The 14,389-nt window shown below is 37.6% G+C and overlaps 1 protein-coding gene across 1 annotated transcript in view; it reads right to left on the bottom strand.

Annotated features, from left to right (window-relative positions):
* Positions 1-5,299: 5,299 nt before the first annotated feature.
* Positions 5,300-14,389, bottom strand: part of NUDCD1 (NudC domain containing 1) — a gene marked incomplete at both ends in the record, with an annotated part of 40,602 nt that continues 31,512 nt past the window's right edge. The window contains 4 exons of the mRNA XM_084280308.1: positions 5,300-5,592; positions 8,187-8,346; positions 10,903-11,028; positions 13,174-13,318. Coding sequence (XP_084136434.1) covers positions 5,300-5,592; positions 8,187-8,346; positions 10,903-11,028; positions 13,174-13,318 — 724 coding nt within the window. The remainder of the gene's footprint in view (positions 5,593-8,186; positions 8,347-10,902; positions 11,029-13,173; positions 13,319-14,389) is intronic.

The raw sequence follows: 14,389 nt of genomic DNA, 5'->3' as shown, positions 1-14,389 counted from the left end.
GGGGTATGAAATTCAGTTATTCGAGAAATTCCAATAAATTGTTCAACCTTAAATTACCATACAGTACTCTTGTGTTTATTAGAGGGGACACATGGGGCAGGGAGAACGAAGAGCTTTGAAAAGAAAAGTCATTAAAGGCCAATCAGTAGCAATTTCAGTGATAAAGTGACTGAATTAGTACTCCGTGGATCTTATTTCTTTTCCCACTGAACATCACTTGTTTTGATTTAAAAAAAAAAAAAAAAAGCTCATTACTCTTGCATCATTTCTTCCAGCTTGAGGCATCTGCCAGCTTGAGGCATCTGCTCAATACTCGGCCTCTGAGCTGGCTGAGTCTGGGTATAATGCAGTGGTGTGACACTTGTTCATTTAATCCCCAGCAGAGGAAGGACTCCCCGGGACTCATAACCGCTGTTTTCACATACAGCAGGTTTTGTAACATCCCCACACAGTTACACCAGACTTACAGGGCTGTCCACTTTCAAGTGGGACAACGTGCACAGCAAAAATCATCACAAAACCATTAGAAAAACCAAAAATGTAACAGAGATTCCAAGGGGCCTTTGGGTTAATAATGAAGACTTCTTGACATTCAAGAACTTATTCCCAACTGTAAATCCATGTTTTAGTGAACAGCAAAACCTTTCTAATTCAGGTCAGACTGCTGGCTTCACAGCAGGCAGATGCATGAACAGCCCACAAAGTTCTGGAGAAGCTTCAGGGTAAAGATGAATGTAAGCTTTGTTGTCAGTAACATTAAAAGATTCTCCCCTCTGCAATCTGCTGCATCCTTCCCAATACTTTAAAGCAGTGTGAACGCACATGTGTGTGCACATAAAAGTCTAGCTGAAAATATAAACCTACATACATTCACACCTCTTGGACATTCAGAATGCAAGTGACGCATTAACAAAAGCCAGAGGACAATGCTCATTCATCATAACAAAAGCCACACTCTAAAATTATTCCTTTTTAAAATTTGAGAATCCTGCATTGCCCTTAAGAATTCCTTGCAAGTGCCAGTTTAATTCAATTGCAGAGCCACATGGGAAGGATTTATAAAGGACATTTTGCCTAGAGCATTAGATCAGTAATGATTACAGCACCTGCCAGGTCTACGTCTGAACTTGCTGATCATATCTATTATCAGACTTTAATCGATACCCAGCTACACACCTTAATTAAAAGAATTTTTCAGAAGTAGCTAAAACCTTTCCTAAAAGAAAAAAAGGCCAACAGATACCTCTTCAAGCAAAATAGTACTAAACCTTGATACTGAAATTATTGCAGTCTTGACCAAAACACTTGGTCACACTTATTTTTTCTACCTCAAAGCCTGTGGCTCAGTTATCTTTTGCTTTTTCTGATCTTTATCTGTAGCACAAATGTGGATGCCTTGTGTGAAGAGGGGAAACAAATCTCACCAGATTTCCATACATGTGGCACTCGGGGCTGCCTGCACAGAATTCCAACACCAAACTGCAGAATCAGTTTGCAAAAGCAACCCCATTAGTCCAAGCACAGCTGTTGGTATCTAAATCAGCTTGTGTTTGGGTATTCAAAACCACATTCCTTTTGGGGTAAGGGGACTAAGTTCCTCCTTCAATTCAGTTATGTGTGTCTCCCCTACCTGGCAAGAGGATGGAGTAACACATGAAACTCCTGGGCCACTGATGCCATTAGCAGAGAGGTGTCCTCATGCCTTTTATTCTCCCTCAGAACGAGGGAAATCTTGAAATGAGACTCAGCAGTTGATGATTGCCACAGTGACCACAGCAATTTAATCCATAAACAAGCAGCAGTATGTAAGTTCGGGGTATTAACCCAAACCTATCACAAGTATTTTATGTGGCAGAATCAGAGTGCAATAATTCAAGTAAAAATGGTTATCACAGGCTAATGGGTGACTGACTGCAGGCTTCAAGTTCACCTCATCTGCATAATGAGAATAGAATATATAAACTGACACAAATTACAGAAGGCAATGAAAGTTAACTTACAGTGGTAATAATGTCCATTAATGAAACAAAGCACAGCAAACCGGAATTAAATACAAGCTTCAACCTTACCTGTTGCTGTCACAAGGTCAGCTGCTTCTCCAATGAACAACCACTTCTGTACACAGGACATAGAGAGAGACAAAATCCTTCCTCTTCTGCACCCCCCAGAAGAAAAACCCACCCTTGAGTTGAGGGAGAGGAAGGATGTGCAGATCTCTCCTCCCATCTAGAAGGTCTCTCCAGACAACCTGGGTCTTGTGCACACCGCAGACCTGGGATAGGAAGATGCAGCATGCACTTCAGCACAAGAGCACTCTGAACACACCTCAAAGGCTTCCAGTAACCACCTCCACCAGTTTGTATGTTGGCAGATACAAGACAGAAAAAACTGTATGGGGGGTTTCAGAGAAAGGAACAAGGAGTGCGACTGTGCATGTCTTGGCAACAGCCCTGACCTTGTGACACAGACACCTATCAGAACTTCACCCTGACAGATAACTCCTTAACAAGTCTTATTTTGAGACATTTCTTTGTTTCTGTTTTTCTGGTTTGCTTCAGTAGCATAGGAAGGAGGCACATCTAAAATAATTTTTAAAACCCTTTATTATTAAATTTAATATTTTCCATTTTATTTGTATATGAATACATGATACATTCCAAATATGTAGCCACAGAAAACACTTAAAAATAATATTAAGAAATAAATAATGCAAGTCCGCAATGGCCAAATATTTTCTCAGAAATCAGTAAACAGATTGTGATTTGGACCCCTCAGAAAGTACTGTGTCTTAAAACCTAAGATTACAAGAAATAAAATCCCAGCAAAACTGAAGCACGGTTCTCAGAAAACCATCTCTTTTAAATATCCACATTCTGTAAGCCTACATTAATACACTAAACAAATAAGCCTTAAAATTAAGTGAACACAGAAATAGAAATGCTGATAGTTAAGTGCCACCCTGTGGCTTGCAGCCATTTAATTACAGTAGCTTGCTGTGCAACAGCATGCAAGGTTCCTCAAGGCAACAAATCTTTGAAATAATACAACATCCTTAACTCTCATAGAAAGCAAAATAAGAGAGACTACAGGACATACCCTTTCTGAGAACACCATGATTGCAAAAAGGTGAGTAACATGGAGAAAGGGATGAACCTGTTCCCCAGGTTCAGTTATTCCCAGAAGGAAACAACAACTCCCTGGACAGAGACACACATTTTGGTAGAAGGTGAGTTTTAGTCCTTACACGTTACGATACAGCCTCTGAAGAGGTAACCATTTTACTTGACTCTGTTTCCTCTGTTGCAGAGTATGCTTCCAGATATCTAACCCACAGCAAGGAGAACTTGACAAAGAACTGAAACTCTCATCTATGCTGAACCTTCCTGCAACAGACCTGAGGTGACAAGAGCATGCTGCCTATGAATCCCTTGCTCCTCCATTCCCCAAATATCATGACATGTTCTAAACTCCATGTTCCAAATGATTAAATCTTAGGTTACTAAGTAATACTCATACAAATCTCAAAGCACTTTATGCTGTAATCAGCTATGCAAAATCTTTTCTAAAGGAGCTCTGTATGAATTCTATCACCTTGTTTGACATTATTGCCTGACAATGAAAATTTGGACTCTCAACAGCCATTCAACAGCGATACATTCACTGAAGTGTTTTTAAGACAGTTTTTAGAAAAGACAATAAAAAGGAAAGGTCTGCAAATCAAGTCTGTTAGTTACCCAGCTAAGAGTAAAGAAAAACTTTTCAATATTGAATATACAATGTAATACTGCTGTAAGGAAGAGGAAAATAAGGTTCCTTGAAAAGCTCCTGAATGTGGAGGGGTTTTTGCAAGCCTCAACTGCTTGTCTCCCTCTTAAATCCTCACTATATTATTTAATCATTTCCCCGGTACAAGACTGGAGGACTTACAGGAGAGTCAAAACAATCCCAACTGAGGAACTGTTAGTACATTAAAAAGGAACACTTAAGTTTCCTCTCAGTGATCCTTACAGAGGTTTGAAAGAACAGTGGAAGAGATGCAAACTGTGAGGCCACTTGTTGAATCTGTGCCTATCTTGGTAATGAGGGTGTGTCTCAGTACTTTGGTACTGATAACACCAGAGCACAGCATCTTTCCAGACAGTACACAGTGTATCAGGCATTCCTTGCTATGGAGCTGTAAGCAAACAGCTCCCAGGCTGGAGCTGTCCTAACTGACCCTTTTTTGGTTTAGCTGTGTTGACAGTGTCAATTTAAAATAAGAAACACAAAATCTTCAGATAGAACAATTCCATACAACTGATCATGCCAGTTTTGTCTTTTTAAACTGAAGCACGTTTACAGCCTGCACCCTCTGACACTGCAAATGTACCACATTTGGACTACTGCATCACAGACAGATTGGCTGACTAATAACAGAGTATTTACAGTGATATTCGAGGCAGAAGCAGCACTTCCGAGCTTCCCATCTCAGGTTAGAAAACAGGTTTTTTTCTAGTAGCCATTTTCTAATTCTAAATTAGTCAAATGAAAACAACACAACAGGGTACAACCAGACCTTGACTAATACCATTCGATACATAATCACCAGCTATACATTCATCCTGGCTTTGATTCAAGAAAAAGCTACTAAAAGCTAATCTAGTGTCTCTTAACATGTGAAGACTTCACTGCAAGCATGAGTCAGTCCCAAACCAAGAATCTAAAATTTCCATATACAATTAAATTATTCCACTTGAATTATCACCTAAGAAACATAACACTCCATTTGTTCCATTCCTGTTTCACTCAATACTACTGAATACTGAAATATTAAATCATTTTTTGGACAAAAGTATTTGAAATTGGGATATTTTTTCCACAATACACACTTCTTCTTTACTTTGCATATCATATGCTTGTAATGCGAGGCTTCATTTGCTTCATCTGATCACTTTCTTCACAGGTAAACAGTGAATTCATTCTACTTCCTTCACAGGTAAACAGAAGTATGGCAAACAGTCATTTGGAAAAAATCAATGCACAAATCTAGTCACCTATGCACAGCAGCCTCTGATAACTGCTTTGAGAAAGCTGTTAGCGCAGAAGACTTTTATCCATAGCTCTGAAAAAGCTTACTTCAGTGACAGCAAAGTTGAAAAACTTCCTATTTTACAGAAAAATTGCAATGAAAATGTTTGATTCCCCTGTAAAATATCTCCTTTTTAAACTTCAGCAACTTGTACTGAACTTCTCAGATCATTTACCTAGCCAGTTCTTTAACAAACCGCGAACACAGACTACAGCAGAATATACTGAATAATTAATTTCCAGAGTTCACCTTTATTAAAAACAAGGTTTTTGTTGTGAGAACAAATAATCTCTCACTCGTAGCTTGAAAGCCTAAGATAGGATCATTGGCTTCCAGGGTTGCTACTAGCTGCTTAGCAACCTGTCCTACTTGTCTTCCTTCCTTCCTGTTGTAGAGAACTGTGGACAGAGGTGTTGGCTGACGATAGATGAAAACACGTCGCAAGCACTCACAAAGGGTAGCGTAGGAGTAATCTGGAGCACAAGCCATGAACTTCCTGTCTTGCTTTGATGCCTGGACATAACCTGCATAGCCCAAAAAGTAGTAGAAGGGAGAAGTGATGCATTGGTTTTAACAGCACAGTAACCAGTAAAAACAAAATCAAGCTTAGCTTAAAAAAACAATTTTAAAATATTAACAGAAAAAGAAGGAAGGAGGTATATGTTGTTATAAATAAACCAATAGGTTTTAGAGGTATGCATTAACCATTTAAAAACCAATATACAATTCTTCTGTACATCTTCCTAACTGGCTTTTTTGATGTGCACATAGGTATGGCTAGATACTGTTCCCACATCTAGTTCCACTTTGTGTCACAAGGTCTTCCATTTCCCAAGTGGAATTCTCAGGCACAAATACATTATCTTGGTCCAATATTAGTAATCTAAGCAGAAGAATTCTCTTATCCTCCAGTTTGTAACTATGTTTAGAATTTAAGATTTCTGAGTCTATCTAATCTTGAGGAGACACTTAAATCTTGTCTTCTATTTAGAAGGGACTGAAAACCCACGCATTACTTGTCAACACACAGTAATCTCTGTTAATATTCACTGAGAAGCAAAGATCTTCCTTTTCCTCTCCCATTACAGAACTGAGTCAGTAAAGAGATATTTCAGATTTACTTCCTTTCACGCTTCTGTAATGACACTTGAGACGCAATCTTTGCAAAGTGATCAACCATCTTTCTGAAAGGTTATTTGCTTCACTTCCATTGACCAATATGTGACAGTGGTTCTCACTGAAAGACAACACCTCTGAGAACAGCAAGCAAACTTGCTTGAACTTTTGGGGTTAGTTTTTAACAAATTGTACAAAGATGAGGACTGAAAAAATAATATTTTTCAGTTCAAGTCTTGGACTGAACCCTAAGAAGCAGAAGGAGGAAACAGGGCTGCTATTGCTGTATTGGTCAATGTAATGAATAATGTAGGTTTTTGAAAGTTCCCTTTTTAATCTGGAAAACACTAATTTTTTTTTACTACTAGCTCCTGGAAAATACATCTGAATTTGTTTGTAGTTGATGACTTTACCACCTCTAGTACATCAAAGGTGAACTCGATTAGTACAAGAGTGTAAACTTCAATCTAATACTGTAGAATGATAGTACAATAAGGAGAAAGAAGTAAAGGAATAATGTTGGGTTTTATCACTACAGATACAAAAAGCTCAAGGATATAATAATTTCCTTCCTGTTATTTTCAAAACAACAGAAGCACACTCAAAAAAGTACTACAAAATCAGCACAGAAACTTGAAACTAATTGTAATTTGAAAAAACATCATAATCCTTATTACCTGCTTTTTTTTCCCCAGCATAATGAAATTTGACAGAAGTAAACCAAGGATAAATTATGCAATTCATCTCTTTTGTTAGAGGTCTTTGCTAAGAAGCTAACAGTTTAAATTGATCTTAAATTATAATAACAGGTTATTAAAAAAATCATTCATATTACAAAACTAAATCTGTTGCAAAAACTTAGAAGAAAATCAGTTATGTATTATGGTAACCTATGTGAGCTCTATAAAGCAGGTAATACATTCCCTTTCATTTTGGACCCAGACTAACTGGAAGCTGTGTGGTCAAGCAACAGTATTTAAGGGAGGGATGGAATAAATTGTAACACTCCTGGCATTACCGAAAGAACAGCTCCAGAGAACATCCAGACTGTAGCTGTCACAGCAGATTTAAATTCTGAACCAAATTAATTTTCATTAGAACTGATTCATCTTTTTCTTCTTTGATAGGTACAATACTGGGCTACATGAACCTGTCCTACTTCATCTGATATGACAATTTTCACTCTTGAATCTGTATCTTTCAAAGTGCTTTCTGCTTTTGAGCTTTAGGATTCTGCTTCAAGCAGTGGCTATGAACAAATTCTTAGTCCTGAGTACAAGAATATAGCAATAACTAACAATTCTTCACAATCACCTAATTTACTACTGTTCTGGCAGTCTGTAGTTTCAGAAGAGCCACAGCTGGCAGTTACATTCTTGATTAATTTTTCCTGTCAAAATGATTTAAAATATTTTTTTCCAAATTCAAGAAAATTTTTCACATCCACCAAGTTTTGCAGCAGAGGGTTCCAAAGATTAGATGCACATATGTCAAGTATTTCTTTAGCTGTACCAGCATTATTTGATGTTCCTAGCTTTTATAACAAAAGAAACTGTAAACAATCATTTTCAATTTTCAGACTTGTCACATGGGTCAATGAGACAGGAAAACAATCTAAAGGCCATTTATTAAAACATTGTACCGTAAGCATATATCCACTTAGGCATGTCACTGATGATCTGATGATTTATTTCTGTGAGAGCGTTCAGGTGCTGAATGTGTTTTTAACTAAAGTTCATGTATCCAAGGAACTAAACCTGTTACTGTGCAGTACTGTGCTTGCATCCTGCGCACGGTCTGAAAAGGCTTATTTTCCTCCCAAGGCATAAATATTTTATTTCCTACTAAAATTAAGCTAGCATACTGCTATCAACGGAACTGTAGTACATAACTTTAAATTCCAACTTAATTAAACAAAATACCAACAGAAACCATACCAAGAGTATTCAGGCAGGAAAAAAGTCTCAGACAGAGAAGTGTGACACAGAAGTTTATTTCCTACCTAAAGCATTAAAAGTTGCAATGTGTTCCCACATGTTCTCCGGTTGGTCAGAGTGGGGCTGCCAGAGAAGAGCATCAACATCATGCCTCAGGCAAAAGCAAGGCATCTCCCTGGGATCCACAACAACAGAGAAAAGATACTGGTTGCTTCCAAGATTAATCTGAAAACAAAAAACAAAAACAAAAAGAAAAAAAAGAAACACAAAATATTGATTCACAGCATAAATAGCAGATTCTGTCACAGACACATAATGCCAAAGTTAGATGATCAACAGCTTAATGTTTGTCAGTTGACAGAATGTTTGAATACATTATGCTGCATCCCACTGATCAACAGCTCAATACGCTACAGGTAGCTAAGGCATTTCAAACAGATATGTGTTGTCTGTAGAAATGTTTTTCTAGGACCTACAACTTCTGATGTTAGAATCAGACATATACTGAGTTGGATGAGACCCATAAGGATCAGAGAGTCCAACTACCAGCGCCATACACGTATTCCCTCAGGTTCTATCACTGGTCACCAGAGAGGAGATCAGCGCCTGCCCCTTCTCTCCCACTTGTCAGGAAGCCATAGACCATGATGAGGTTTCCCCTCAGTCTCCTTTTCTTCAGACTGAACAAAAAGACTATGAAAAGAGTCTAAGTACATCTGGTTTTCTGCAGTGCCATGGGGGGAAGGAAATACTCTCCCTCTGTGTTATCTGCCCTGCTATCAGAGTGGTGCAGGGAGATGGGGAATGGGGGTTGTGGTCAGTTCACAAAGCTTGCACTCTGTTGGACCTTCCCACGGGCTGCAGCTCTTCCAAAACTGCTCCAGCATGGATGTTTTCCAAGGGGTGCAGTCCTTCAGAAATGAACTACTCCGGTGTGGGGCCGCCATGGTCCACAGTTCCTTCCAGTAAATCTGCTGTTCCATGGGCTCTCCACTGTCTGCAGCTTCCTCCCGGGCACATCCACTTGCTGTGGTGTGGGGCCCTCCATGGGCTGCAGGTGAATATCTGCTCCAACATCATCATACATGGGCCACAGGCCATTCCAGTAAGTTTGTGGAACATGTAAGTTTGTGAAACACTTAAAGAAATATTTCATATGTACAATGTACATATTTCATATGTACAATGGCTCAAAGTAATTCTGAACTTTGATTACTTCCCCCCCAAAAAATTTACAGTATTTTGAAAAACCCAGTAAATGCTATTTAAGTTGTGTTAGTTGCCTATTTTCCATGTAAAAGAGATCCAGATCACTTGGGCTGACAGTCCAAATACAAACCACATTTTGTGAGTGCTGTCAGAATGCAAGAAACTCAACTGCAATGAAGAACCATTCACACCTGAAGCAGTTATTGAGGTAAAGTATCTAGAACCAAAAAAGCTCTTGAGGAAGAACTCGCCTCTTCTCTTGTGTATCACTCACTACAGCATCTCCATTCCAATGAATATGCACAAATACATGATATGCACCCCAACACTCCCACAGCTCTGATGTAAGCGTGGTGTGTTGCACAGAATGACATGCAGCTTTAGTGGAGAGAGGTCTCTGGCACCTACTAAGAAGGCAGATGCATGGTTCTGTAGAGGCATATGAGCAAGGAAAGAGTGACCTTGTATGCCAGCAAACTGAAAATGAATGTAAGTATTTCTGTCAATCAGAAAAGCCTCCAGCCACAAATCAACTGCTCTCTGAATTACCTACTGCAATTAGCTATTCGGAGTCTAAGTTTAGTTAGTCCATTTCCTATTTTCTCCTTGCACCACAGATCAGTGGGAATACTCTCTTTTGTATCTAAAACCAAGCAGTCTCTTCCATTAAGCCATTCCCAATTTTGCCAAGTATCGGCATGTCTCTGTGTCCCCACTCCAAGCATACAGCACCACTCTGCACTTTCAGAGCATCTTCCAGGCATCCTTCAGCACTCTGCCATCATGCATGCCTGCAACTGCTTTTAACAAGATGCATAATATAAAACTCAGACATATGATACTTTACATCTCAAGCTGCATAACCACAGAAGGCAAACTATGTTGGAATTGCTACAACAAGCAGCTCCAAAAACAAGGTAGCAGTTGTAACTAGCACATACTTCACCTGAAAAAGCCCTCCCCAGAAAAAAAAGGCATCTGTGATGCCTTCACATGATTATTTTGTGTCGCACTTTAGCCAACGGACCAGATCAAGTTCTAACTGACTGTTGGTCAAGGCTGCTTAGAACCCAGATCAAGCCTCTGACCAAAGTGATTTGCTTACAATCTGTTATTTCCAGTGTGACTGACAAACAAGTATAAAGTGATCTATGCTCCAGTTCCTTAGGAAAAAAGGTTAATTTTCTATCAGGATATGTGAAAAGTTACTGAGTTACTACACAAAAGTTACTAAACAAAAGTTACTGAGTTACTAAACAATCTAGAAGAATTTTATGCCACTGAGAAAGACCCCTTTCTTATAATTATTCTGACATAACTTTGCCCTTTCCAGTGGCTTCCTTGTGAAAGAGTGTATGTATTTTGAGTAAAAGGAGCCTTGTTTTTACATTAGAATAACACTGAAGAACATGTACTGTTTGATAATTTCTTTGCTACGGTGATTTTACACTGTGGATGAAATTTACGTAATTTCATGATTTTGCACAGATTTTTTTTTGTCCTGATAACAGAATTCAACTTCACCTCATTAAAATGTTTAAAACTATTTCTGTAATAATTTGCAGCACTTACTACATGAGTAACTTTCAAGGTATCACCATCAAATCTGCACAAGCTTGCACTATCTTCCAGAAAAGCATCACATTCTTCTAATTCTTGTGCATTACAAGGTGGTTTTTCTTTTTCAGGGTTTGGATTCTGAAATAAAAACACAATGAATTACACTGAAAATTGAGCTACTGAAAAAAAAAATCCCCTTTCATTACAAAAAGAAAGCACAATAGAACAGGAAGAATAATTTGCATATTGTTACATACTTAAAAATCAAGCTGTTATGTACTTATTCCAAATGGATGGAACCATTTCTGATGGGGAGGACAGTATGAAACATATGTACAACAACATCCATTTTAGTTTAAGGAAAGGCCCACAAACCACTAAGCTACCAGATTAAATCACTTTGTACATAGTCCTAAATACACAGAAACACAGACCATTAGGAGTTGGAAGGGACCTCGAAAAATCATCTATTTAACCCCCTGCCAGAGCAGGATCGCCTAGACTAAATCACACAGGAATGCACCAAGTTGGGTTTTGAGTGTCTCCAGAGAAGGAGACTCCAGAACCTCCCTGGGCAGTCTGTTCCAGTGCTCCCTCCTTTAAACTTTGTTAATAATTATTTGAAATTAATGATGATGTTCTGCATAATTTTCAATGTACTCAAAACAAGTAGAAAGCAGATACTTTTTTTTCTCCTTCTACAAGTCAAAGAAATGAAAAACTATCACTTTTACCACTAATTTCAGAGCAAGATACAACACTACTGCATACAGAAACAGCTTGCTTCTGCTAATGACATCTTCCTTCGTTAATTTTCAAACAAACCAAGCTATGTTACCTTTGTAATTAAGAACTAATCTAATGCAATTAGAAAAGGACCTTTATTTAACAGAAGGCAAAAATATACACTTCCTCATTAAGTCACAATTAAAGTTGCTTCTAGCACAAAAAAGATCACCTTGGTAACTAATTATAAACAGAAAGCTGAGGCCAAACAGAACATGTAAGGGAAGATTAGACAGGGCACTGACTCAATTAATTTGAAAGGGAGGAATTTTTGAGTTGAGGTGCTCATTTCTTCAACCATTTCAGCTGATTATTAAGAAATCTTATTTGGTTCATTCCACAAAATGAAGGAGATCAACACAAATGCCCTTAGATTACAGAAACCAGGAAAATTTTATCATGTACTGTAGGCTAACCCACAAAACTTAAAACAGAGTACCTGTCTCTTTAAAGTCTAGAGGGGTTCACATTTTCTCTACCAAATGTTCTTGAAAGCCTCTGGCTTTCAGAAAAATCCTCCAGGTAAACATCATTACCAAAAAGAATCTGTGTCTTTTTTATACAGCAATTGTAGCTACATATGTATAACAAAACACCTAACATTTATTTAAATGAACAGTTACCTAAGGACAGATTTATTTTTTTACATGACTGCTATTGCAGACAAGCCAAAATGTTGTGACAAAAAAATAAAATAATCATTACGTCAAATTTCTTTCCTTTCATAACTCATCCTGAGTTTAAGGTTCCAAATAAATCTGCGGTCAAAAGATGTACTACAGTAACATTCCACAAATAGTTTGAGAGAGAAAAGGAAAACCAATTAAAGCACTAAACAGAGTTTATTTTAATAACGTTTCTCAACCTTATTAAAAAGGTAATAATCCAAAAGACTGTAGGGAGTCACACTTCACAAGTTTTAGATGAGATACTATCTTCTAATTAAACCAAAAGTGGAAGCATCCTGCAAACAGCAGTTACAAAAGTACATTTTATTTTGTTTTAAGCAGACTCCTTGTGTAACATTAATGGCAGAATGTTCATGAGTTCTGCTTTCCTAAATTTTCATTTTAAAAATATCATCTATGCTCACAGCCTAAATGCAGTATCCCTAGGAAGACAGTATAAAAGTGTTGCTAACCTACTGGTAAATAAGAAACTGCTTTAAAACAAAGTGCCACACTGTAAGTGGTGGGAACAAAAACTATTTTCAGTGTTAAATCAGATTTCTGTTTTGGTGCACAGCTTAGAAGCTAAATTTAGTCCCCTCTGAAGATGATACTACTGTTCAAAGTATATTCACAACTTGAGTACAATTAGCATGTTAACAGTTAACATTAGCATGTTAACAGTTTCAGGTAAAAATGAATGTAGAGTTATGATTCTGAAGTGTAAATGAACTGGTGAACTATGTCAATGAAGTGCAAAGGAGGATATCAAGACAAGAAAACATGAAAATGTACAGGAGTTTAAAATGTTTCATTTTCAACTCCTTACCATTACGTCAGAGGTAAGATGCATCAGGCTTTCAGTTACTGCAGCGCACTGCGAAGAGTCCATAATGAATTCTCCTCTTGTGTCACCAACTATTAGCTCTGGCCACCTGGGTCCCTCATTTTTCTTTATTAGAGAAATTTCCAAACTAAAATACAAAGAACAGTACATGAAAACACTACAACCATTTCTTAGATGAGTCAAAAAGATGTAAATATAGGTTTGAGCACTTGTCCTCTCCAAGCTGAATTAATAATGAAAATCACATAACAGGATCTGTTAGTATTCAATTTATAGAATAAACTATTCTAAAGAGAACAGACCAAGGAGATGTGATTTCTAAATGCCTAATTACAACATAACATTCATGTAAATGTCCTCCAAGTTTTCAGTGTAAGTAGAGTTTCCCCTAAAGCAGTCTTATTAAGATATTAATTATTAATTATATACATTATATATAAAAGCCGTATCTTAGAAGAGACACAATTTCTGTAACATGTAAAAAAAACCCCAAATCAAAACAACCCCCAAAACCAAACCAAAACCAAACCACCAACTACCAGCCCTCAAAAAACCTCAACAACCAACTCAAAACACCCCCTACCCCCCAACCAAACACAATTCGGAGAACCCTGTATAACCATGAGGAATGGTAACCAAACAAACAGAAAACCAGAGACAGCTAAATGCACCAACACTGCAAAACCATTACATTCCTGACAGAACAGGAAGACCTCCTTAAGCACTGCAACATAGCAGTTACCATTTGGTGAACTGGATCAGTTACTGAAGCAATTACATTGGTATCAGAAATACTTTTACAGAAGATATTTGGAGGGAGTTTGAGACTTTTAACCAACAGATTTAAAGCAGTACTGTAGCACCAACATGAAGAACTGAGTGCTGCTACTTAACGTTGAAATGTATAATTACTAGGAATCATTGAAATAGAAACTGGAGATTCCTGCAATATGCCTCTAAGTAATTAAAAAATTGAGTTATTCAGCTAAGTTTTTTTTCACTATTATATCTAATAATCAACAACTAAAAAGTCACATTTGAGTTTTATGGTATTAGTATAATCTAGGTACAAATACTAGTCCCTTCATTTAGTTCTTTTGGAGAATAACTATCTTTTACAGTTAAACTTTGGGGGAAAAGCCAAGATTTTTCATGAGGGAAACCAAAGCAAAATCATAGGATCTCTTGGGTTGGAAGG

Source organism: Gallinula chloropus (genome assembly GCF_964237585.1).
Source record: "Gallinula chloropus genome assembly, chromosome: 2".
Classification (NCBI taxonomy): domain Eukaryota; kingdom Metazoa; phylum Chordata; class Aves; order Gruiformes; family Rallidae; genus Gallinula; species Gallinula chloropus.
The sequence above is the reverse complement of the archived record's forward strand: the minus strand, read 5'-3'. Positions and strand labels throughout refer to the sequence as shown.